At 33.7% G+C, this 23,767-nt stretch overlaps 2 protein-coding genes across 4 annotated transcripts; one reads left to right on the top strand and one right to left on the bottom strand.

Moving 5' to 3' along the window:
• The first annotated feature begins 407 nt into the window (after positions 1–407).
• LOC131653253 (protein COFACTOR ASSEMBLY OF COMPLEX C SUBUNIT B CCB2, chloroplastic-like) lies at positions 408–9,436 on the top strand. Of its 2 annotated transcripts, XM_058923343.1 has the most exons (7): positions 408–837; positions 1,467–1,538; positions 2,218–2,361; positions 2,848–3,001; positions 3,152–3,343; positions 8,792–8,864; positions 8,954–9,436. In XM_058923343.1, the coding sequence occupies exons 1-7, from the start codon at positions 532–534 to the stop codon at positions 8,979–8,981; spliced, it is 969 nt and encodes a 322-aa protein (XP_058779326.1). In that variant the 5' UTR covers positions 408–531; the 3' UTR covers positions 8,982–9,436. The 2 variants fall into 2 exon arrangements, 1 of the variants encoding a protein (XP_058779326.1); XR_009299046.1 differs by lacking the exons at positions 8,792–8,864; positions 8,954–9,436 and adding an exon at positions 7,431–7,692 and having other exon boundaries at positions 414–837; positions 3,152–3,440.
• Positions 9,437–10,726: 1,290 nt separating this feature from the next.
• On the bottom strand, positions 10,727–19,470 carry LOC131653252 (histone-lysine N-methyltransferase ASHH3-like). Of its 2 annotated transcripts, none has more exons than XM_058923341.1 (13): positions 19,337–19,470; positions 17,630–17,754; positions 17,145–17,271; positions 16,838–16,946; positions 16,647–16,746; positions 16,499–16,577; positions 16,225–16,396; positions 16,033–16,113; positions 15,566–15,692; positions 11,787–11,823; positions 11,588–11,672; positions 11,039–11,084; positions 10,727–10,955 (listed from the first exon to the last, which is right to left on the bottom strand). In XM_058923341.1, the coding sequence occupies exons 2-13, from the start codon at positions 17,645–17,647 to the stop codon at positions 10,884–10,886; spliced, it is 1,053 nt and encodes a 350-aa protein (XP_058779324.1). In that variant the 5' UTR covers positions 17,648–17,754; positions 19,337–19,470; the 3' UTR covers positions 10,727–10,883. The 2 variants fall into 2 exon arrangements, with proteins under 2 accessions (XP_058779324.1, XP_058779325.1); XM_058923342.1 differs by lacking the exon at positions 19,337–19,470 and adding an exon at positions 18,434–19,282.
• Between the last annotated feature and the right edge of the window lie 4,297 nt (positions 19,471–23,767).

The following is a 23,767-nucleotide window of genomic DNA, read 5'->3' as shown; positions in this document are numbered from 1 at the left end:
GCGTGAAACAATATTTGGGGAAAACCAACTGTCCAATTATTAATATAAAAAATCTACAAATTAATTAAGTATTGCTGTATTCCATGCAGATTTGCACAACTATCTACAAAAGCATGACAATAATATTAATTATGGAAAAGAAATTGGACAATTGAAAAGTAATGCAATGATTAAGGAATAAATATTTTTAATTAAATTATTGAAGTATATGCAATTACCGTTGTGTCCCCGATTATCACCCTCAAATTGAAAGATTAGAGGGTTATTGAAAGGATTTCATATGTATTGTACTTTATTATATTTATTATATTAAAAGTAGATTTGTTTCTAAATTTCTTAGTTTTTTTGTATTCTTTCTTTTTGTTTTGTCAAGATGGATGGGATTTTATTGGCTTTGCCACCTTCCCTTCTTGTAATTGTGTTTAAAAGTGTAAATTAAATTTACCAAAATTACCACTACTAAATGAAACTACTACAAACAAGTGTGGGAGAGTAGTAATAACTTGAGAAACATTACCCAGAAACGAAAAGATGAACAGCGTAACCATTTTATCATTGAAACCATGTATTCCTCACAACAAACTTCTTTTTCCCAAAACCTTCTCCACAAAATCAACAACAATACTTCGTGCAAATCTTCAGCCACCCAATTCCACCAACACAACAACCCAGCAGCAACAACAACAGCTCAATCTCTCCGTTCTCCGCTTCACGTTAGGGATACCTGGGTTTGATGAATCTTACTTGCCTAGATGGATTGGTTACGCTTTTGGTTCTCTTCTCATCTTAAATCACTTCCTTGGTTCTGATTCTGCCACTATTACACCACCTCAGCTCGTAAGATTTCATCTTTTATATAGATATAGATATATAAATAGACATATTTTCCTTTTTATTATTCAGTTTTCTTATATAAATAGAGAAATTAGTTTTGCAATTGTGTGTAGAGGATACCTGAAAAAATTACAAGGCAGAGTTGCTATAGCATAACCTAATTTGAATAAATCACTATTGTTCTACATTACGGTATTTGTATTTAGTATTAAATGTTGTTAAATTGCGGCCTTGCGGGTATAGTGGCGCCATTATATTGTAGCACAACAAAATTTTATAAAATTGATATTTTTCGGCGTTGACAATATAGTGATATAGCGGGTAGCTCATCTAATATTTGCTAGTTGGATAATATCCGTGTGATCCGTTGGTCCAGTGTTTCACCTCTGGCAGCAGCGTTTGTGTGTACTTTTACTTATTTGGCCTTAATTGTGCCTGTGTTGCAGTTGTAGATACTTGAAATGAGACCTTGATATTTTTGTTTCTTACAAGATCTCATCTAAGTAGTTTTTGTGGGAGAGTAATTTGGATATTACGTTAAAGTTTAATTTGAGATGAAAATATAACTGCTTTTGAACTTCATTTGTTTTTGTGAGGTGATTTTGAATTGGTGTGTTTTCTTTAATATGTAGAGAACAGAGGTTTTGGGTCTGTCTTTGGCTTCCTTCTCAATTCTGCTGCCTTACCTTGGTAAATTTCTCAAGGTAACTTTATCCATGTATATCATTTCTTTTAGTCTCAAGAATTTGAATTAATTCAATAACAATTGGTAGATATGTGCTCCATAATTCAATCTAAGGTGTAAACTTTATTTAAACATGTTTGGATGTTATGCAGTAGAATAGTATGTATTTTGACTTTAAAATTTGAAGTTTTGCATCTACAATTGATTTTTAAATTCATTCGAAACCAACTTTGTCATCACAAAACCAAACACACACCTAGAGAGTTTGTGAAAATAAGTTGAATACAACTTATAAACATGTCATACACCTAGAGAGTTTGTGAGGATAAGTTGAATACAACTTATAAACATGTCGTTGTTTTCATAAGCTCTCACAAGTGTTTATTGCTTATGTGAATAGATAAGGTTAAATAAGGGATACAACTAGGCTCAAGCCTAAAACAATTTATGGACATGTCATTAACTTTTTCATAACCTGTCTCAAATGCTAACAAAGGTGTTTATGTTTACCCCAGTAGATAAGCTCAAAAAAGTGTTTTTATAAGTTAAACATGTTTACCCCAGTAGATAAGCTCAAAAAAGTGTTTTTATAAGTCAATCTAAACTTAACCTAGTCTCTTGTTTTTAGTATAAGGAGCTCAAATTTGATGTCTTTCACATATGATATTGATCCTCAAAAATGTCTGGAAAATTGTTAGGGTGCTCAACCAGTGGATCAAACAACTCTACCAGATGGAACACAACAAATATTTGTCATGTCAACCGATATAGCGGATGGTCTGAAGGAGGACCTAGCTTGGACATCATATATTTTGCTGCGTAATACAAATGCCATAGCTGCGGTACGTCACAGATTATCATGATTTATTTATGATTGTTGTTGGTTTTAACAAACCAATGTTAGTTGATTGCTATTGAAAAGGAGAGAAGAATGAAAAATGGTATGGACAGTTATGACTATTAAGTAATTTTGCTGTATTGACATGAAATATACCTGATTAGGATAAAAAATTGAATTAAGAATTGGTTTGGCAAGACCAAACCACTACCTTATAGCGTATTAGCTCGCATGATCAAAATAGAGTTGTTTGGTATCAATTTTCTATCATGAACTTGTAATTTTTTTTCATGAGATTATAGTGTTTTTTGTAGTGCTATTTTGTGTAGTATTTGAGTAGTGTATCGTATTGTCTCATTTTTACCCTCATTATCTTAATTGAAAATTTTAAATATTTATCAAAATTTATTATTTGTTATCATTTTATATTTTTCAATTAGTTCAACCGTTATCCATTTACCTTATTCTCAAACAATTCCAATGTGTTCAGCTCATTTTTATTCAAGGAGAAATATGTGCAAGGGGCTACTGGAACGTAATCGATGATTCATCAAAAGAAACTCTTCTTGAACAGTTTAGAAACAAAATTGAAATTTCTGGCCTCAATGATTTGAAGGAGACCCTATATTTTCCACAAGACGCAGGTATGTTGCATTTTTTATCGTATCAAACGAATCCACTCCTTATCAGCATGAATTGCGCTTCACTTCGAACATTGTCTTCTTGTACCTTATTTTTATTAGCATTTTCTTGTACCTTAGTTCAAATAATTTGAGTTTTGACGAATGTTTCAGATTCTGAATTTCAGGACCTTGTACCTAAAGGGGCTCGCTCTCTTCTGGTGCAGCCAATATTACAAGTTTCTATGGAGAGTGCTACCGATTCGCAAAAACCGGCAGGATTTATTCTGCTGGTCTCGACCTCGAGATATGCATTTAGCATTAAAGACAGAGGCTGGATTGCAGCTGTGGCCAACAAGCTTAGAGGTAATAGCATTATCAAGCTGTAGACGAATGTACACAGTATTACAAACCTCTGCGATGCATGTTTACATGCTGATGTGGACTTCCTTCAAGTTTAAACCTGTTGTGAAAAACGATACCAATAACAAAGTATAATAGGGAATTATAGGGGAGAAGAAGAACACAATAATTGGTTATAACCGTTATTCTTTTACTTTCTCTTAAAACAAGATTACAAGTTTACAAGAATAACAAATAACCTCTCTCACCCTAAATTAGGATTTGCAGCTTAGCAATGATGAGAGACTAGTATGCTATTTATAATAAAACCTAACATACTAACTAATGGGTTTTTTCCACAAGGCCCATTACACAAGTCAACTTAATAAACAAGCTAACTTAACAAATTAGGGTTTAAACACTAAAACCTAATTTAACATGCTAACAACCCTAGCATCTTCGACACAAGCATGTGAACAACCTTCGACTTCATGCTTAACCCTGTCGAACCAAGAAGCTACCCTTCGGCCATACTAGAGTTCGATCCAAAATCTCACAAATCTCCACCTTGGATCTAACTCTACAACATCAAGGGAACAAACTAGCTTTCTTCATGCAGCTTTATCAACTGCATACAGTGGAAAAACTTGCAACTCGGCAATGTCTTGGTGATCATATCAGCAGCATTGTCTTCAGTCGAAACCTTCAGCACTTGGACTTCTCCACGCTCGATTACTCCTCTGACGAAATGCAGCCTCACATCAATGTGCTTAGTTCGCTCATGATAGGCTGAATTCTTCGACAGGTGTATTGCACTTTGACTATCACATTTAACAGTGATACCTCGACCTTGAAGTTTCAGCTCCTTCGCAAAACCTTCAAGCCACAATGCTTCTTTCACAGCTTCAGTTAATGCAATGTACTCCGCTTCAGTGGTTGATAGAGCAACAACCTTCTGAAGTGTTGCTTTCCAACTAATTGCTGTGCCAAACATAGTGAAAACATATCCAGAAATAGATTTTCTGGAATCCATACAACCTTCCTTCTGAGTGAAACCCCTCGCAACTAACCTTGCCTTGTATCTTTTCGACGTCACTCCTTCAATTCCTTCCTTAACTTTGAAAATCCATTTACAGCTGACTAACCTTGCCCTGACAGGTTTCTTGATCAGTTCCCAAGTATGATTATCATGAAGAGATTTCATCTCATCATCCATGGCCTTCAGCCATTCAGTCTTATTTCGACTCCTCATAACTTCCTTATAGTCTCTAGGTTCTTCGTCTAGAACCTCACTTGCAGAGATTAAGGCATAAGCTATAAGATCTGCATATCCAAGTCTCTGAGGTGGCTTGATGACTCTTCTCGACCTATCTCTCGACAATAGGTAGTCATCGTCAGTTTCCTCAACTTCAGCATCTTCTGCTTCTTCTTCGACTTCATCTGGGATATGCAATTCAGCATCAACATGCTCCACCTCAACAGGAATCTCTACCTGTTCCAGCTCTTCTGCACTTCGATCATCATCATCAGTTTTCTTAAAAGCCATTTCAGCTTCATTGAAAACTGCATCTCGACTGGTGATACACCTCCTGTGACCTGGCTCTAGGCACCATATCCTATAAGCTTTGACTCCTTCAGGGTATCCCATGAACATGCATTTCAGAGCTCTAGGTTCGACATTGTCTTGCCTAATGTGAGCATAGGCTACACAGCCAAATACTCTCAGTTTGTCGAGATCTGGTGGATGTCCCGACCAAACTTCTTCAGGTGTCTTCATATCTAACGCTGTCGAAGGACATCTGTTTATCAGATATGTTGCTGTCGAAACAGCCTCAGCCCAGAACACATTCTTTAACCCCGCACTAGTCAACATGCATCTGACTCTCTCCAAAATAGTTCGATTAAATCTTTCAGCCAAACCATTTTGCTGTGGAGTACCTGCAGTAGTTCTGTGCCTTGCAATACCAAAGGCAGCACAAAAGCTGTCGAATGCCTCATTGCAAAATTCAAGGCCATTGTCGGTTCTCAACCTCTTGACCTTTCTGCCAGTCTGATTTTCAACCAGAGTCTTCCAACTTTTGAAATTCTCAAAAGTTTCATCCTTAGTCTTCTGGATGAATACCCATAATTTTCTGGAATAATCATCTACTATGGATAGAAAATACCTTGCTCCTGAATGTGATGGACACCTTGCAGGCCCCCAAAGATCAGCATGGATGTAATCAAGGGATCCATGTGTTCTTTGTTTGCCTTTGTTGAACTTCACTCTGCAAGATTTTCCAAGTACACAGGGTTCACAAAACTTCAGCTTTTCGATTTTGTCTCCACCAAGCAGATTTTGTTTCCCTAATTCGACCAGACCCCTTTCACTGACATGGCCCAATCTCATGTGCCAGATTTCTGTTTTCGACAAAGGTTTCGTGGATGCAACATTTGTCGAACCACTTACAACTTCAGCCTCAAGGGTATACAAGCCTTGTTTCTTCACGCCTCTCAAGACTTCCTTCGAACCCTTCATGACTCTTAGGATACTTTTCTCTCCTTGGAAAACATATCCTTTCTTGTCGAATTCACCAAGAGAAAGCAGATTTCTCTTCAAATCAGGAACATACCTGACTTCAGTCAACAACCTTATTGACTCATCATGGAGCTTGAATCTCACAGATCCAACACCTGCAATCTTGCAAGCCTTGTTGTTTCCCAACAATACTGATCCACCATCTTGATCACATAATTCCTCGAACAAGTCTTTGTTTGGAGTCATGTGCCAAGTGCAACCTGAATCCATAATCCACTCCTTCTTAGAGTCACTGCTTGAAACCACAAGAACATCAGATGATTCGAAATCATCTTGAACAATGGCAGCGTTGCCATTATCCTTACCTCCATGATATTTCAAGCGTTCAGGGCACACCTTTCTTGTGTGACCCTCCTTCTTACAATGGTAGCATCGAATGCCAGATGCTTCGCCACTGTAAGTCTTCGACTGGCTTTTGCCTTTCTTCTTGTCGAACTTACCATCCTTTCGTAAGAGTTTTCCTTTAACGGCCAAACCTTCGCCAACAGTCGAAGGTTTATGCTCCTTTCGTTCATTCAAGTCCTTAGAGTACAAGGCTGATTGAACTTCTTCAAACGTCAGGGACTCCCTTCCATACAAGAGAGTTTCTTTGAAGTGAGCATGTGATCGAGGCAAAGCGCACAATAGTAACAGCGCTTGATCTTCATCATCAATCTTCACATCAATATTTTCAAGATCAAGAATCAGCTTGTTGAACATATCCAACTGCTCAGCCAACACTTTGTCTTCAATCATCTTGAATGAATACAAAGCTTGCTTCAGGTAGAGTCGATTTACCAGCGATTTGGTCATGTACAAACTTTCAAGTTTCACCCATAACCCTGATGCCGTCGTCTCCTTTGATACCTGCCTGAGAACCTTATCACCAAGGCTCAACAAAATTGCGCTGTGTGCCTTCTCAATCATAGTCGTCTTCTCCGCTGCCGTTAATGCAGCATTCATGGCTGCCTCTCCCTTCAACGCTTCCAAACACCCCTGCTGAACCAGTAGGGCTTTCATCTTCAAGCGCCACAGACCGAAATCATTCACTCCGGTGAACTTTTCAATCTCATACTTTGTTGACGGCATCTTCTCCACGCTCACCGCACCAATTTGTTGTGAAAAACGATACCAATAACAAAGTATAATAGGGAATTATAGGGGAGAAGAAGAACACAATAATTGGTTATAACCGTTATTCTTTTACTTTCTCTTAAAACAAGATTACAAGTTTACAAGAATAACAAATAACCTCTCTCACCCTAAATTAGGATTTGCAGCTTAGCAATGATGAGAGACTAGTATGCTATTTATAATAAAACCTAACATACTAACTAATGGGTTTTTTCCACAAGGCCCATTACACAAGTCAACTTAATAAACAAGCTAACTTAACAAATTAGGGTTTAAACACTAAAACCTAATTTAACATGCTAACAACCCTAGCATCTTCGACACAAGCATGTGAACAACCTTCGACTTCATGCTTAACCCTGTCGAACCAAGAAGCTACCCTTCGGCCATACTAGAGTTCGATCCAAAATCTCACAAAACCAAACTTCAATTCAACTTTATACAGCTAAGTTGAAGAGGTAGAAAACTTGCTGCAATGACCGTAACATTGGTAACAAAAGGAATATGTTGGTTATAGTTGAGGTAACATTGGTAACAAAAGGAATATGTTGGTTATAGTTGAAGCAGAATGGTAAAATTCTGTGATATCATATTTGGAAGTGTAATTATGCAGCTACTTGACCTGATGATCAAAAAGCTACACTTGCAAAATTATGTAGAATGAAACTATCCATATTTAGTATCCGACCTTTGATCATATAGAATTACCTCCCATGGAAAAACCTGTGAAAAAACAGAAAAAAAATTGACATTAGGAAGGACCAGGTTGTGCATATAACATCATCTCCCATAACTTTGATCCATGCTTTGTGGCTCCAATAAATGTATAAGTTATCTTTTGAGGTATATCAAGACTAAACATGTTTGCCCTCTCTTTTGCATACTCATTTGTTCAGTAAATTTGTATATTTAATCAAAACTTTGTTGACTTAAATGCTTTTTTGGTCCCTTTATTTTCAAGTTTTAATCCGCCATTTTAAAAGTCAGTTTTCCTGTCCTTAAATTTTACCTCAATTTTAAAAGTCATTTTTGGTCCCCTTAAATTTTGCAGATGTGACAATATTGATTAGGATAAAAAATTATCTTTAATGAGTTGGAATTATTAACTAAAATAATTAATTGAGTTATGCTATATGTCACCAAGACATCAGCTAACGAAAATCACGAATGGTACTAAGTTGTTAAATTGATATTAGAAAATAGATAAAAAATCTCAATCATATGCTATTATCTAAAGACCACAGATTATGTTACATATTAAAATAAAAAATACTTTATCATAATTAATTTATTTGAAAAAATAATTAATTTTAAATTTTAAACAAATCTTAAGGCCATATATCTTTTGGGTCATTCCTTCGATCAACAAATTTACGAGGAATTTACATCTCACCCCTCATTTTAAGCATGCCATTCCCCATTTTGCGTTATTCTTAAAATATCTCCGACACTGTTAACTCAATTTTTACCTTTTTTGAAATAAATTACTATTGGCGAAAATCATTCAAAAAGAAATTTTCTGGTACCTTAGAAAATTTTTGGTACCTTTTTTGTCCGATACCGGAAATTATTTGATTTTAACAAATTTTCGATAGTCATATATCGGAAATTTCAAATTTCCGGTGCGATTTACCGGAGATTTTAAAAAAATTCGGTTATTTTACAAAACTCATTACCCCGTACCAGAAATTTCACAAATTTCCGAAAGAAAATCCAGTACCGGAAATTTCTTTAAAACCTGAAATTTCCAGTATGGCGGATGAAATTTTATATCTTTGCAGTCCTGAACCGGCAACTTCAGCTTCTTCTACGGATTCATGTGGTGATCTTACGCAGTACTTCGTCACAGATACTGTATGTTTAATTTACTTCATACACCTTCATTTTTTTTTATTTTTATAAAATGATGCAGTTATTTAATTGTACATTTTTGTGATTGTCAGATTTTTGACTCACGAGATAAGGTTCTAGAATGGGTATACTCAATTAGTAAAAATTATGGTATTGTTGTTGCTACAATCTGATTCTGCTAATGGAATGCGAGGGAGGAAAGATAAGTTGATTATAGGCTGAGGAGGAAATTACAAAAAGAAAAATGAAGTTGCGGTCCCTTCTGATGGAAATTCTACTATGAGGCTTAGATGCCCATTTAGGCTGAGATCTGTTCCGAGTGGTGTTGCTGGATTCTACTATGTGAAGTTGAGACCCGATTGTCCACTGTCTCCCGTCACTGATCGTTGGAAGAATTATTCTGATAATGCAAAAGCATGGGAATCAACATATGTGGGTCGGTTCAGACATTGAGAAGAATTGTCCAGGAAGTCAGACATTGGGAAGAATTGTTCTAATAATCCAAAAACTGTAGTTTTGTTGTAATGCATTTGTGTATGTCATTTATTCTATTTATATATTAAGACGGTTCGTTATTTCAACTTGTATTTTATTCAAGTTTTTTAAAAAAGTTAAGTCTAAGTATTATAAAAAATTTGAAATTTCCGGTATTTTTCAATTACCGGAAATTTCAAATTTCCAGTAATTTTAAAAAACTAAATTTCAAATTTCCGGTACCGGGTATTTTAAATTTCCAGTAGGTTTCTAACTTATGAAACATACCGGAAATTTAAAATATCCAGTACCAGAAATTTTTAAATTTCCGGCCTGTATCATCTTGCGCTGTAAATAGGTAAAATCAACAAAATTTCCGATATTAATGTGAAATTTCCAGTTCGGAACCGAAAATTTTAAAAAACCAATATTTTACGGGGATATGGTAAAAACATACCCCTAGGGGCGACATGTATAATATGAGAGGTGGCATGCAAATTCTCCAAGTTTAAATTGTTGAATGGTAATGTTTGCTTTATAACCACTTAAGGTAAAACCAACGAAATCGATGTGGAACTTTTTAGAAACAAAACTATAAAATTCCTGCACTGGATTCCACCTCTTCCTTGTTGGTGTGAAACAGTACCAACAGAGCATATGTGGAGCATAATGTGGAAAACTTCTTTAAAAACAACATTTGTTTTGTAGCTAAACAGAAACCATACAGAGCATACACATGTCGTGGAAAATATACATATACAGCATGTAAGCAAATATACATGTACTTACCCTCAAAAAAAAAATATACATGTACTTGGAATGGAAAATATATTATAGACCTTCTGTCCTTTAAAAATGTATATATACATTGCTCAAGAACATATAAACATAAGCAAAAGAACCCACAATTTTTCAGTTTAACTATGAGTGCTAATGTAAAAAAATTATATTGACGGTAGATTCCACCTGCATGGCAACCAATTCTAACACCTGGATGGGTATATCTTCAAACAACATCTTAGTTTTAAAACAAAAGCATAAATTGGTATATTAGCCAAAATGTTCAATGTTCAACATAAACAAAAATGGAACAAAGATCAAACATTTAACCAAAATGAATACATTAAGAATACAAAAGTCTAACTCTATGCCAGCAGAAAAATTCCATCTTTATTGAATACAAACCAAAAAAAAAAAGCTTTTCTCCCCACAGGAACCCCTAAATTCATCACTAGATTTTGAATTCCTTATACTAAAAAATGGTTAAAAGAAACAATACATTTGATACAACAATTGCAAAATCCCTGTTTATGAAGAACCATGAGTCCTCATTTTACAGTACAACCAGGATTTGCATAGAATACAACAGTACTTTGATTCCAGAAGAAAAATAAAACAAAACAAGTTGTTATTACTTCCAAAATTCAATCATCAAGACTTGAGTTGATGTATCCATCTTCGTATTCTTCGTATTCTGTTTGATATTGATACAAGAATTATACACATGCAATGAAAGAATAATGTCTCCAATCTTGCCTAGTTGTTGCATCACAACCTCACTAGTTCCCAATCTTCTTTTGACATGTCATGAATTTCAACACAACCATCCTCAAACATGATCTGTGAAAAAGTAAATGGTTATTATTCATATTTTATCACAATTTTCATCTAAATTGTCGAAATCCGATCGAATAATCTCTTACCTTATGTCTGCGGGTAAATGCATCAAACCATTTAATAATCCCAAATCTGTAGCATTAAAAAACATATATATTATATTTAACATCAGTTATAATAAAATAAGAGCACTTCAAAAAATAACATTTTAGAAAATAAAGACAGAAAAGACGGCTGAAGGTCGCAACAGAGACGGTGCGTCGGTGGCTTCTGAAAGAATATGGAATGGGTCATATCGGAGCTTGCGACAAAGACAATAGAGCTTAAAAAGTAAAAAAGGCGATAGAGCTTGTGACAGAGGTGATGAGACAGAATCACCACAAGAGCTCTGATAGAGACGATGGCGGAAAATGCAGCACAACAGAAGAGACCTGCAAAACCATGGAGCTTGTGGAGAGCACAGTGTTGTCGTCTCTCAACTTGTACATCCAGATTGAAGAGAAAAAAAAACTAAAAATAGATGGCCCAGCTTCATACATGAGAAGATGTTTGATGGAGTGTAAGAGGGTGTAACACTAGTTTTGCTCAATTATATGGATAATATCACAATTATAAAATACGCAATTTTAACATACCTGACATTTCCAAGTTTTTTAATCATGATAACTTCATCAACGCAATTGAGTAAGCATTTTGTTTGGTCAATCACCCGGGAACTTCCTGTAAAACCAAGAACATAAAAAATGAATGTTTTATAGTGTAGAAGACAAAAAAATGATAGCAGATGAATCAAATAGTTTTTATAGAACTAATAAAAGAAAGAAAGAAGCTTACCAATTTGACCAATTTGCAAGCCTCCATTCTGACAAACCTTTACGGACACAAAAAAAACGCCAGAATTAGTCAAAAAGGCAGATAACTATATATAGGCACTGCATGATTGAATTTAATAATAGTGAGACGAGAAGACAAATGAGAGGATAGAAAGTTTGGTTATAATCATCATTTTAAAGAGAAAGTTCATTCAATGAAATAATGGTCATTCCATTCTAAAAAGGAATAGTGCGTCTGCAATTACATTTTCTAGAAAATCATCCTAATTGTCGTAATCAAAGCCCCAAATTTTCTATTCGATGGAGATATAAAATCATTCACGGACCATCATCTAATAGTTCAAGCTATTAGAAGTTGGTCTTTGCCAATGTATCAAAGCTAATAAGACCAAGTGTTTCATAATCGGTGGCCCTTCTGCAACGTGCACGGCTGTGTTTTCAAATGTTTGCTATGGAAAAGCAATGTTCCAATAGCATGGTGGATTCCGTGCAAGCCTACATAGGCCGAAATGCCTATTAATTAGCGATAATTTTCAAGAAATACAATACAATTACAATTATAAGTTGGTTATGTGTGGTTGAGTTAAACCCTAAGCCCAAATTCTAAGATTTAGGCTATTACGTCATTTGGGCTCAAATACCAAGGTGCCAATGAGACTAAAGAAGCACAAGCACAGGTGATAAATGGAAATGTCGACTTATGGCCTCAATTGACAGAAATATGAAGTGTAATATCTAGGTCATATCTCTATTTGATGGGGGCCTCTTGACACACTCTCGTCATGCTCACTTTTGGTCATGTGACTATGCAGGTCAAATCTCTATTCGATGTGGGCCTCTCAACACACTCTCATCATGCTCATGATTGGTCATATCTAACTATCCAAGTCAATTCTCTATTCGATGCGACGCGAGACTCTCAACACTTTCCTCACGCTCACGATTGGTCATATGACTATCCAGGTCAAATCTCAATTCCATTGGTCATATGAAGTCTGGACTAATGTGAGTGCAATAGAAGGATCTCCACAAGTCATATCTTGGGAGCAATTTAAATTTAATTCCATTATCTTTAAGGATTGGTTTCCTTATGTAATTTTAATCAATATTAGGAATCAAATTTTAGTAGAAGCAAGGCGAGTGCCTTGTGTTTTTGTAATAATAACATCCAAAGTATCATTCACATTATATCAATCAATATAATTCATTATGCCTACAAGATTAAACCAGAGTTATTAATCCAAGATAGCGGAGCGGAGCGACTGACCTCAAAAATGGGATAGCGAGATAGGGGATAGCGAGATAACTTTTTGGACTAATTATATGAATAATCTACCTATATATTTAATGTAGATTAAATAACTTTTGGGCCTAATTATATGAATTATCTACATATATTAATCCCATAATCAATATATTTTAAAAGAAAAGAAAAAAAAACAATGATATAGAGAAGACCAGGATAGAGAACAAAATAGAAAAGCGAAGAAGAATAGAGAGAAGCTTGAAGCAGTTGAGGCGGAGGAGTTAAGGCAAGAGAAGCATCGAGCGAAAAACGCGAGAAGCAGCGAACAAAAGAAACACGATGGAGAAAGGTGGAAATGTGAATGGGAGAGGAGAAAATGCAAACCACTATAATAAATTTTCCAATTTTAAAATTTTTTTAAGGGTAAAAAGGTCTTTTCGCATTCCAAAAAAGCCCTAAAAGCAGAAAACTGTTCCGGGCCAGGAAGTGCTCCGCTATCCCAACTTTCCTGGCAGCTATTCAAAACTGGGATACACGCCGCTCCTCCGTAGTGGAAGGGTTGCCGCACCGGGAGAGAATCCCAAGATAGCGCCTGGAGCGGCCGCTATTAATAACTCTGGATTGAACCTTGTCTTCAAATTCATATGATTGTCGTATCATCTTCTGTAACCCCTCTCTTATTTTGTAGAAGAGTTGAAACTTTAGTATTCATGTAACAACACCAATATCTCCATGACTTTGTGGCCCCATTTGTTGCAAATGCAGTCCCGCCTCATCGATCTCACGAAAGCAGTCTAACACAAACTATCCAAGAGAAAGTCTTTCTTTGGCTATCCAAGAGGCGCTCTGATCCAGCCATTCCAGCTGCAATCTCAACCCAATTGTGTCATAGATGCCATTTTATCCTAATAGGAACCTCTACTAAATTTTTAAACTCAATGTAACCTCTAGCCCCATCATTTTCCAAAATGTGATATGGACTCTCCTAGCCCCATCATTTTCACAAATGTCTCCAATCTCAAATTGTTTTTATTTCATTTTTTAGAAGGTACATCTAGAACAAGATTGAAGCTTAGTAAGCTTTAGCTCGAGGGAGACTATTAGTGCATATGAAAATAGTCTGGATTAATTTAGATATTATCTTTTTAAATTAATACTTTGATCATAGCTTAGATTAATTTCAATATTATCTTTTCAGATTAGTTTTTATGTTACCTTATTTATTATATGATTTGTTTCCTTAAATAGCGTTTAGTTTTAGAAAGAATAAAAGATTAATGTTCTGTTTTATATAACAAAAGAGCATTCCTTTTTCTCTAAATACCTAAAGGTCTAAATCCTACAGCTTCAATATAAGTTATGTTTATAGTATTCATTTTCCTCCAACTATACCTAAAGGACTACCCTATGAATTCAGGCGAAGAGGCGGTCTTTGTGACAGGAACTCGTGACCGGCCACAAGGCAGAAAACTTACCCTGCAAGCAAAGAGGTGGTCTTTCATGAATAGAACTTATGACCACAACAATCTTGCCATCATGACAAATTTCAGCCTTTACGGCAAGGCTAAAAGATACATCTTTATTTATAGTTTTCAAGCAGTTTAGTTCATTCTAAGAAATATAAGCCCATTTATCAAAATTCATAAATCTTACACAAATATGTTATATGGTTCATTCATAAGCCCAATTTTAACTAGGGGGAGTTTATTAGTGCTTATATGGTTCATTTATGCTTTTGTTTACATTTTTGCCCAATATGGTCACAATTTATTGTAAAAATATGAAGCTTTTGGCTTATCAGCTATTTACCGTAGTTATTTAGTGAAATAGATATTTTTTACAGCACTCAAGTGGAATACAGTGCCAAATGCGGAACTTAGCAAGGGAAATCGCTAGTTGATTTCAAGAGTAGGCACTAACAAACACAAAAGAGAATAGAGTTGCATTCAAAACACCAACACATACCCGCAAAGATAGGTATGACTGGAAAAAATATATTAACTCACCCTATTTGGGTTAAATGATACTGAAATAAACTTTCCTCCCCTCCCCTCCCTTCGGTTCAGATAAGGATTTTGCAGATCAAAGCAGATAAAATAAATGTCTATAGAATTCACAAGTTACTACAGTAATCTAGTAATCTGATTTTGTATAAAATTACAAAAATCATAGCTACGAGCTATGAAAATATATTTGAGTATAGTTTTTTTTTTCTCACTAGAGTCTTCACTAACTTCAGCAATCTGATTCTATGAAGATATAGAATAACTAAATCTTAAATATATTTCCAACCACCGTCAACTATACTGAACCAATCGTTCAGCACATACGGGAGGACACTTATCCTAATCACAGGTCTAATGAAAATTTAACAATGTTTATTTATTCAACCGATTCAAAAGCACTAGCTCACAACAGAGCTTTGAAATAACAGAAACACGCTGAACTTCAGTATGGTTTTTAGTACTTAGATATTATTGAAAAGTCATGGAGATTTAGACATATCTACTCTATTTGAGAGAAGATGATCCCACCTGATATGCAACTAATTTTAATGCAGCATCTGAAGACATCTTAGGCTTGGTAGGCCGCGCACCCAGCTTACGCCTACACTGAGTAGCTCCACAGTGGCAATCTTGATCTGCACCAAATTGAACAAACCTGCGGCGCAATTAGAAACTTAGAATCCACCATCACTACAACAGAGTCATACTAACATATTTGAGTTTATTTGCTGGCATAAGAACTTATGAGACTGGTTGGGAGACTTTATGAAAATAGTTTTATGACATGTTCATAAGTCATTTCAAACTTTTTTTCATAAGCTTTCCAAGATAGCTTATGAGAACAACTTATAAGAAAACAATTTGACTTTATTATCTTGTTATAAAAATAGCTTATACGTAAGCACTTATATGATAAGAAATTGTTGTTATAAGCGCTTAACAAGCTATTTATCCAAACAGAGCCTTAAAGGGTGCAACAGAAAAAGTGCTCATACTGGTAGTCATAAGTCAGATGCTCGCCCTTCTCTATGTCACGAGCTGCAAATATACCGATTCTTGTTTCACCTTCTATTATCCTTAAGATTGAAAACAATAAGAAGATGTGTTTGTTAGATGATGTGCCTAAATTATTCAATCCTTATAATTTTGGACAAAATACAAAATAATACTAAAATTAGAAAGTAAACCATTTCTGCATCTCGGTATTCGGGCAGCAACTATGATTGATATATCTTGATTTGTTTCCCTTATATGTTGCATCTATCACCATATCTCGATTGATTTCACATAAGTAAAAGTTTGTTTCCCCGCGATCTTTCATATTCCAGAGCCTTTCTTCGCATGTTTTATCATCGATGACTGTAGAAAGAGGTAACAATAACATCCATATATAGGTTTTAAAATAATAGAATAATCGTTCTATTATGAGTGTTAACCATAAAAAAAAAAATTAATCATTACCTTCGCCAACATATTCAATGACAAACTCTCCAAGCTTGATATCTTCATCCGCCACAATTCCGGAGCCACATTTCTCAGTCTACCAGCAAAATATTAAAACTCATTATGTTAGGTATGGACATCATGAGAGGAATAAAAGTGATTATACCTTAACCAATTTCAGCTTTTTCACAGGGCGATGCTGAAAAGCTTTGTTGAGACACGAGACCCCACATTTGCAGCCGGAAGAACAGCATGACAGCAGCATCCTACAGGGATGATAGCGAACATAAGGAATGCTTGCCAACACATGAAAAATGCCATGACGTAGCCACACAGAATAGTTAGTTAGTTACTTACCCACATTGACAATCTCTACCACATACACTAGTAGAGTCAGGTGAAGATTCGCAGGAGCAGAATATGCCATCGTCAAACTTTCTCTTGTTCTTCTTAGTTACATATATATCTTAAATTTTAATAAGAATCAACAAAATGCGTAACAAGAACGAATATTCAGAAGTAATGAAGAAATTAAAAACAAACAAGGGTCGAATTCAGCTTTGTCAAAAGTAGACAAAGACACTCATAATGCAAGGGCAATACTGTATACGTCAGATATAAAACGGTTATTGTGAAGAAATTAACCGGCATTTATAAAGGATACTGCGCTTTATATGGGTGTATTGTGATGTCCTTATCTTAATCCAATCTGGAAGTTCAAAGTCAACAGGTTCCCCAATCTGGCTCAGCAGCTTGTTGAATACAGCTTCAAAACGATTTTGCTCAGAATTCTGTTAAACAGAAAAGCAAAGGAACTCACTTAACAATTTTATCAATTAGAGATAACATTTTATACATTTCATGGACAATTCTCACACATATCTAAAAGAATTAAACATGTATTTAAGCAATGTTATCAATTATAGACCAAGTACAATTATTTTGATTAGAAATTTTTCAACTTTTTTGATAATAAATGAATAAGTGAAGATCAAATACTATCATTTATATAGCGGTGTTGGTGTCCTATGTTAACATTAATGGAGAGTGTTTGTGTCGTGTCGTGTCTGTCAGTCTGTGTTAGAGTCCATGCACCACAGATTATAAGGAACTGAAAAGAAGGACTAATGAAAGAGAGCATCAAAAAACCTTTTTCATGATGGGCATGGAATCTGATATAATACTGGATACTCCTATGTTATCAGCCTGAGTCTCAAACTATAACTTTCAACCTTTTTCAAGATTCCCTTGCTTCCTTCAAAGACATACTTTGCCTATAGCATGAAGAACACTTTGTCAGCTTGAAGTAAAATAATGAAAAACATCATATAAAAAGCTATCTCAATTTTTTAGGCTTCAAAATCAATAAACCAAAATTAGCATATTGAGAAATAATGCATAAATATATTTTTCTTGTGCAACAAGACAGAACTTAGCAGTGGAATGATGTTGGATACTTATTCCCTTTAGACTGTCAAACAGAGTTAATCTCAAATGAATTGCTCAATTCAAAGATGCAGATGTGTTTTAGAAACATAATAAAACAAATCTATATCTACAAACATCTAAACAAAATGCAAAGTGATAATGTATGTTTTATTTCGACTATTTTGTTCCCATCTACAAGGGGACTATTGGTGTCGCATGAATAAACTCATTTAAATGAAAATAAATCTATAAACTGATCTAAAGTCTAGCCATCTAATCTCACTTCTTTGTATCTATTAATTACTGCCAAAAACCGCTTTTTATATGTTCCCCAATTTTGCAATTTTGAAAGTGCCTGCATAGAAGAACTGTACAGGGCCATAAAGGGTTTAGTTTGTGAGTACGCAAGGATCAATTTAATTTCCTTATATCGCATCATTCTCACTTCTCAAAACAAATCATTCTATGCAAATTCTCAACCAATGTTAACAAATATCCGCAATTGCGGCGCTATGGAAGATATACCTGGCGGTTTTTGGGCTCGCCAATATTGCGGGTTTTTCCGCCACCGCAAAGTGACCGGTATGGCAGGTTTCGGCTCTCTGCCAACCAACATGGACAACACTATTTTCAACCGATGACACTCTTACAAAACCAATTGCTTCCAATATGCATTACTCCGAATTTCGCTAAAAAATAAAATAAAATAGACAACTATCTTTCTCACTCTGAAGTCCAAAACTTCCACCCTCCCTTTGAATGGAACAAAAAAATAGGATACAAAATTCTGAAAATTTATAAGAAAACTAACTAATGTAGAATCCGACATATGTAAAAATCTACATTTCCCTTCGCACAAACAAGAGAAAATCCCCCAAAGTGTAAATAAAACAACATCCAAACATACATAAAATAAATCAGAATACACAATTCTGGAAATTCAATCACATAAACTAATTTAAAATCCCTCATAAACAAAATTCAACATTTCCCTTTACCCAAACAAGAGAAAACCCCCAAAAGATTTATCAAAAAAACAGAATTGAATAATCAAACAATATCAAGATTCAAATTTCTGCTTTCCCGCTTCTTTTATTTCCACTAAACTCAGACACATTGTGAGAAAACAAGTGAAATAACCAGAATTTTCAATCATCAATCAATTAAACATTAAAAAAAAAAAATGCAACTACACACAGTGACAGAGATTTGATTGAAAAAAAATTCAATTTTTACGAAAACCCAATAAAAACTATCGTGAATGGGAAAGAGTACAGTGAAAAAAATTGAGAATTGAAAAAGGGTTAGAGTGAAATCTGCGAGAATCTAAAAGGGTATTATTGATAGCAGAAGCAGAAAAAAAGTACAGAGAAAGAGAAAGGGGTAAAATGGGAAAATGAAAATTCAAGAGAGAGAAAGAGAAAGAACCTGAAAGAACGGTGTTGAAGTGAATTGAAGAAGAAAAAAAATGAAATTGAAATGGAAATTGATGATTAAGTACTGTTAAGAATGAAACTGCCGTTGTTGGTTTAGTTCGTTTTGAAATGATAACGTCAAAAAACTGCAAAATTCGTACATTAGGGTTAAAGATTTTAAATTAATATAGAAATTAATTAATTACTTATAAATTAATATATTACTACAAAAAATATATTTTGAAAATGAAATAAAGCTAATGGTTAAAGATTTTAATTTAAATGGATTTAAAGGAGATACACCGATTCAGTGTAAAGCAGTTTTATATTATCAATAAAATCATAATTGTTAATTTTTTTTAGACGTTTAACTTTTTCTTTAAATTATATATAAAGTATTAGTGTGGAGATTTTTATAGATCATCATTATTTGATTATCTTTTTATTGAAATGTCTATTATCTCTTATTAAAAAATTTAATAAGATATTTGTGCGTCCGTATGGAAAATATATTTAATATACCGTAAATATATTAAATATAATATTAAACATTTAATAAATATAAATATGACATTTTCATATGATATGCCCTCTATATAAATATGGTTCAGATTCATTCTCACATTCTCATATAAATATGACATTCTCATATGATATGCCCTATATATATATATATATATATATATATATATATATATATATATATATATATATATATATATATATATATATATATATATATATATATATATATATATATATATATATATAGAAAGAGAGAGGAGGAGGAGGTTATATTTACTCCAAGAATAAGTTATTATAACTTACTCCACATCTTGACCATTAATTCTTTTCTCTCTCCACATTTAATTACTTATTATTTTTAACCATTAGATTGAAAATAATAAATGGTCAAGATGTGGATATATATATATATATATATATATATATATATATATATATATATATATATATATATATATATATACTAGTAGGAAACCCGTGCTATCGCACGGGTCTGGTCGGGATGATATTACATGAATCAGTCTATCACTTGTAATGTTCCCTTATATATAAATTAACGACATATATTTAGCCTAAGTGTTTTCCAAGTTTTAGTAAATATTAATAAATGTTAAACACATGACACAAAACGGCAAAACAATGAAAAAGCTATTAATACATTCATTTTTTTATGTCTTAAATTAAAAACAATAAACATATTTGTTGGTATAGATATCAGATGCTATCTTCTTGTATGATTGCAACCAGCCAACAACATGCATCGTATACATTGTGTGTTTCATACACAGTTACAAAGATGGAAAAGAAGAATAAGCTTACCATCTAACAAAGTGATTGGAAAACCTCCTTGTATACAACATTTGTGGTAGTGGAAATTGTCTCCTAATCAACTTAAATGCCCACGGTGACTCTGAAGGGGACATAGACATTCGAGGAATGTAAAAAAGGTTATCTATGTTCTTGCCAGAAATAATTTTTGCCTCAATGACATGATTGACCGATCTTGTGACAATCAATCTTGTTCCATCACACAATGAATGTGATTGGTCCAAATTTCACACAAGCATATAAGAATAATAATAATTGTTAAATAAATAAAAAAGACCTTTTAATTATTGAAAAAAAAAGTTATGGGATATAAGAAATAGATTACAAAGTTATTTCATAACAAAAAGTATTTTCTATAGATTACAAAGTTATCATATATGGATTTGGAAAAATCAAAACAATGCATATAACAATAATAATATATAGGGGTGGTAATATAATAATATTAACAATTATAACTCATTTATAATCATAAGATGTTTGGAATAAATAAATTGTTAATAAAAAATAACAATTATAACAGATATAACATATTTAAATAAAATAGGAAACATATAAGAAATCCTTGTTACTAAAAATTTAGTTCAAGACAACAATTATTTTTAAAAAAACATAATTTAGAAATAAAATTTTGATACAATCAATTAAATATTGCTGATATACTTTAATTAACATATCAATAAAATAATAAAAAGATTATATTACATTATTTAATTAATAGTCATAAGTCAATATTCTATATAGTTAGTCAATTAACAAATTCAGTTAAACATTAAGGAAAAAATGGTGGGAGATTATATTAATATATTAATACAAAGTAAGTTTAAATTGTTATTTAAATACTGTTTGTATATTTTTTAAACATGGTTGATATATTTAGAAGATCTCAACAGTTGCACGTTTACCTAATATGTCTCTGGTATTTGGAAAAGTGGTGTCAATTAATGACCAATGCAATTATGAAGACGAAGCTGAACGGGTTCCAAGGAACACATACATCACGTTTGCAGAAGTTGTATCACTGGGATAAGTGTTGTAGCTCACAAATATATACTCGACAGTGCTTTCCGAGAGACAGTAGCTGAGTAGCGACAACATCCAAACTTGGCCATCTGAAAATGTCACGCTCATCCGAAATCGCCAAAGCATGCAGGTGAAAATTTTGTCTTCCATTGGCAATCTTATCCTTTCTGTTTCTTCTTCAACATTTTTATTTTGATTTAGACCTCTTTCTATCTATGTAGGAATTTAAAATTCATTGTGGTTGATGATCGGTGGGAGAGATTTGCCGTCAAAAGGAAGTTGAGACGATTGTCTCAGGATCTCCGTAGGTCCTTGAGATGGAAGAAAGGTCTGGTGACCAAGTTGTGCGTGAGTTTGGGTTTAAGCGTATCGGACAGCGATGCATGCATATGGGAAAAGGAGAAGAAGCTGAGGAATATCGCAGGTGTGTGGCAACGAAAGATAGTTGAAATCAAGTGGAGGGGAAAACATGAGGCAAAGAAGCTTGGTCTAGGGTTTGCTGTAGTTGACGATGTTCAATCTGTAGCAGATGTAATGATCAGCGCAGGGCTTGATGTGAATCACAGAGTCGTGGATGTGTGCGAGGGACTGTCTATCGTGTATATCGATTTAGAAACTGAAAGGTATGCCATTATTTTAGTTAGATATACTACTATTTACTTTTGTTTTTAGATTTCATTCTTCTATATCCATATTGTAATCAACTTTGTATGTTGTATGATAGTGAATGGAAGGTCTGGTCAGAATTGGTTTCCAACATGTAAAATTGGTATGTGATATGTGTCTCATTGTAATTATGGTATAACATTGACATTCAGAATTTAATGTGGTGATATATAAGAAACTGCCATTTTTTCTAACATTTTTATGGTTGTCCAGTGCAGGAATTTTTGATGAGGAAAACATATGGTGGCAGTGGTTTGTTAGTCCAGGTTTTGTTTTGTTTGAAGGACTGAAGCTTAGCATTCATCCGTCCTCAGGAGATGTTGAATTTAGCCATTTCTGATTAGTTTATTTCCTCATTTGAAGTTTGTTTTAATTATAATTTAGGATTAGCATTGGACTGTAATGATTTCTGGATTTATTGATACAATTGCTACAATATATTGGTTCAAGCTTAACATGATCTATATATGGATCTGTGTGATTTCACAGATTTAGTATTCTTCTAATTGACAGTGTATATATGCATCTGTTGCTCTCTGCAATTGTTCCTCATATAATTCTCTTTGATATGTTTATAGTGGTGTTGCTTATATTCTTCTCATTGTAATGTATGCTGCTTCTTGATATCTCTGCAATTGTAATGTGTGCTGCAATTGTAATGGACCTGTTGCTCTCTGCAATTGTTCCTCATTATGATGCTTCTTGATATCTCTGCAATTGTAATGTATGCTGCAATTGCAATGGATCTGTTGCTCTCTGCATTTGTTCCTCATTTGATTCTCTTTGATACGTTTTTTGTGTTGTTGGTTATATTCTTCTCATTTTAATGTATGCTACTTCTTGACATATTTGCAATTGAAATGTATGCTGCAATTGTAATGGATATGTTGCTCTTTGCAATTGTTCCTCATTTGATTCTCTTTGATATGTTTATAGTGTTGTTGCTCATAGTACAATGTTTGTATGCTTGAATGCTTGTTCATGGTGATCTTTCCAAAAATGATAGCAACTATATATATATATATATATATATATATATATATATATATATATATATATAGTTTAATTGATAAAATGCATGACAAAACAGTATGTTTGAATTGGTTTTGCTTTTAATTGTGAGCTTAGAAAGTATAACAATAAATTGTTTGTATCAAATTAAGTTTTTTATAGTGTTTCATTGCATCAGAATACTCATTCTCTTGATGATCATTTCTTTGTCATTATATTTTTTCATATTACTTCAAAATTGTGGATATCAATATTATTACTTGATTTTCTCAATGTCATTGTTTTTCCTAATAAATATTACAAATCTATTATAATAATATATAAAAAATAAAGTACCTGATAATTACAGTTTAAGCACTTTGATTAAATAACTAAAACCGTTCAAATTCCA

The sequence above is a fragment of the Vicia villosa genome, linkage group LG2 (assembly GCF_029867415.1).
Source record: "Vicia villosa cultivar HV-30 ecotype Madison, WI linkage group LG2, Vvil1.0, whole genome shotgun sequence".
In the NCBI taxonomy this organism is placed as follows: Eukaryota; Viridiplantae; Streptophyta; class Magnoliopsida; order Fabales; family Fabaceae; genus Vicia; species Vicia villosa.
This window is presented reverse-complemented; position numbering and strand designations above follow the sequence as displayed.

What these genes read in the sequence shown, in the direction of transcription:
- LOC131653253 (XM_058923343.1), top strand. Translation starts at nt 532, where the DNA reads ATGAACAGCGTAACCATTTTATCATTGAAACCATGTATTCCTCACAAC. An exon ending in CTATTACACCACCTCAGCTC is followed by an intron (nt 838 to 1,466) that starts GTAAGATTTCAT and finishes TTTAATATGTAG; the next exon opens with AGAACAGAGGTTTTGGGTCT. An exon ending in ATACAAATGCCATAGCTGCG is followed by an intron (nt 2,362 to 2,847) that starts GTACGTCACAGA and finishes CAATGTGTTCAG; the next exon opens with CTCATTTTTATTCAAGGAGA.
- LOC131653252 (XM_058923341.1), bottom strand. An exon ending in GGTAGAGATTGTCAATGTGG is followed by an intron (nt 16,747 to 16,837) that starts GTAAGTAACTAA and finishes TCATCCCTGTAG; the next exon opens with GATGCTGCTGTCATGCTGTT. An exon ending in CATTGAATATGTTGGCGAAG is followed by an intron (nt 16,397 to 16,498) that starts GTAATGATTAAT and finishes CTCTTTCTACAG; the next exon opens with TCATCGATGATAAAACATGC.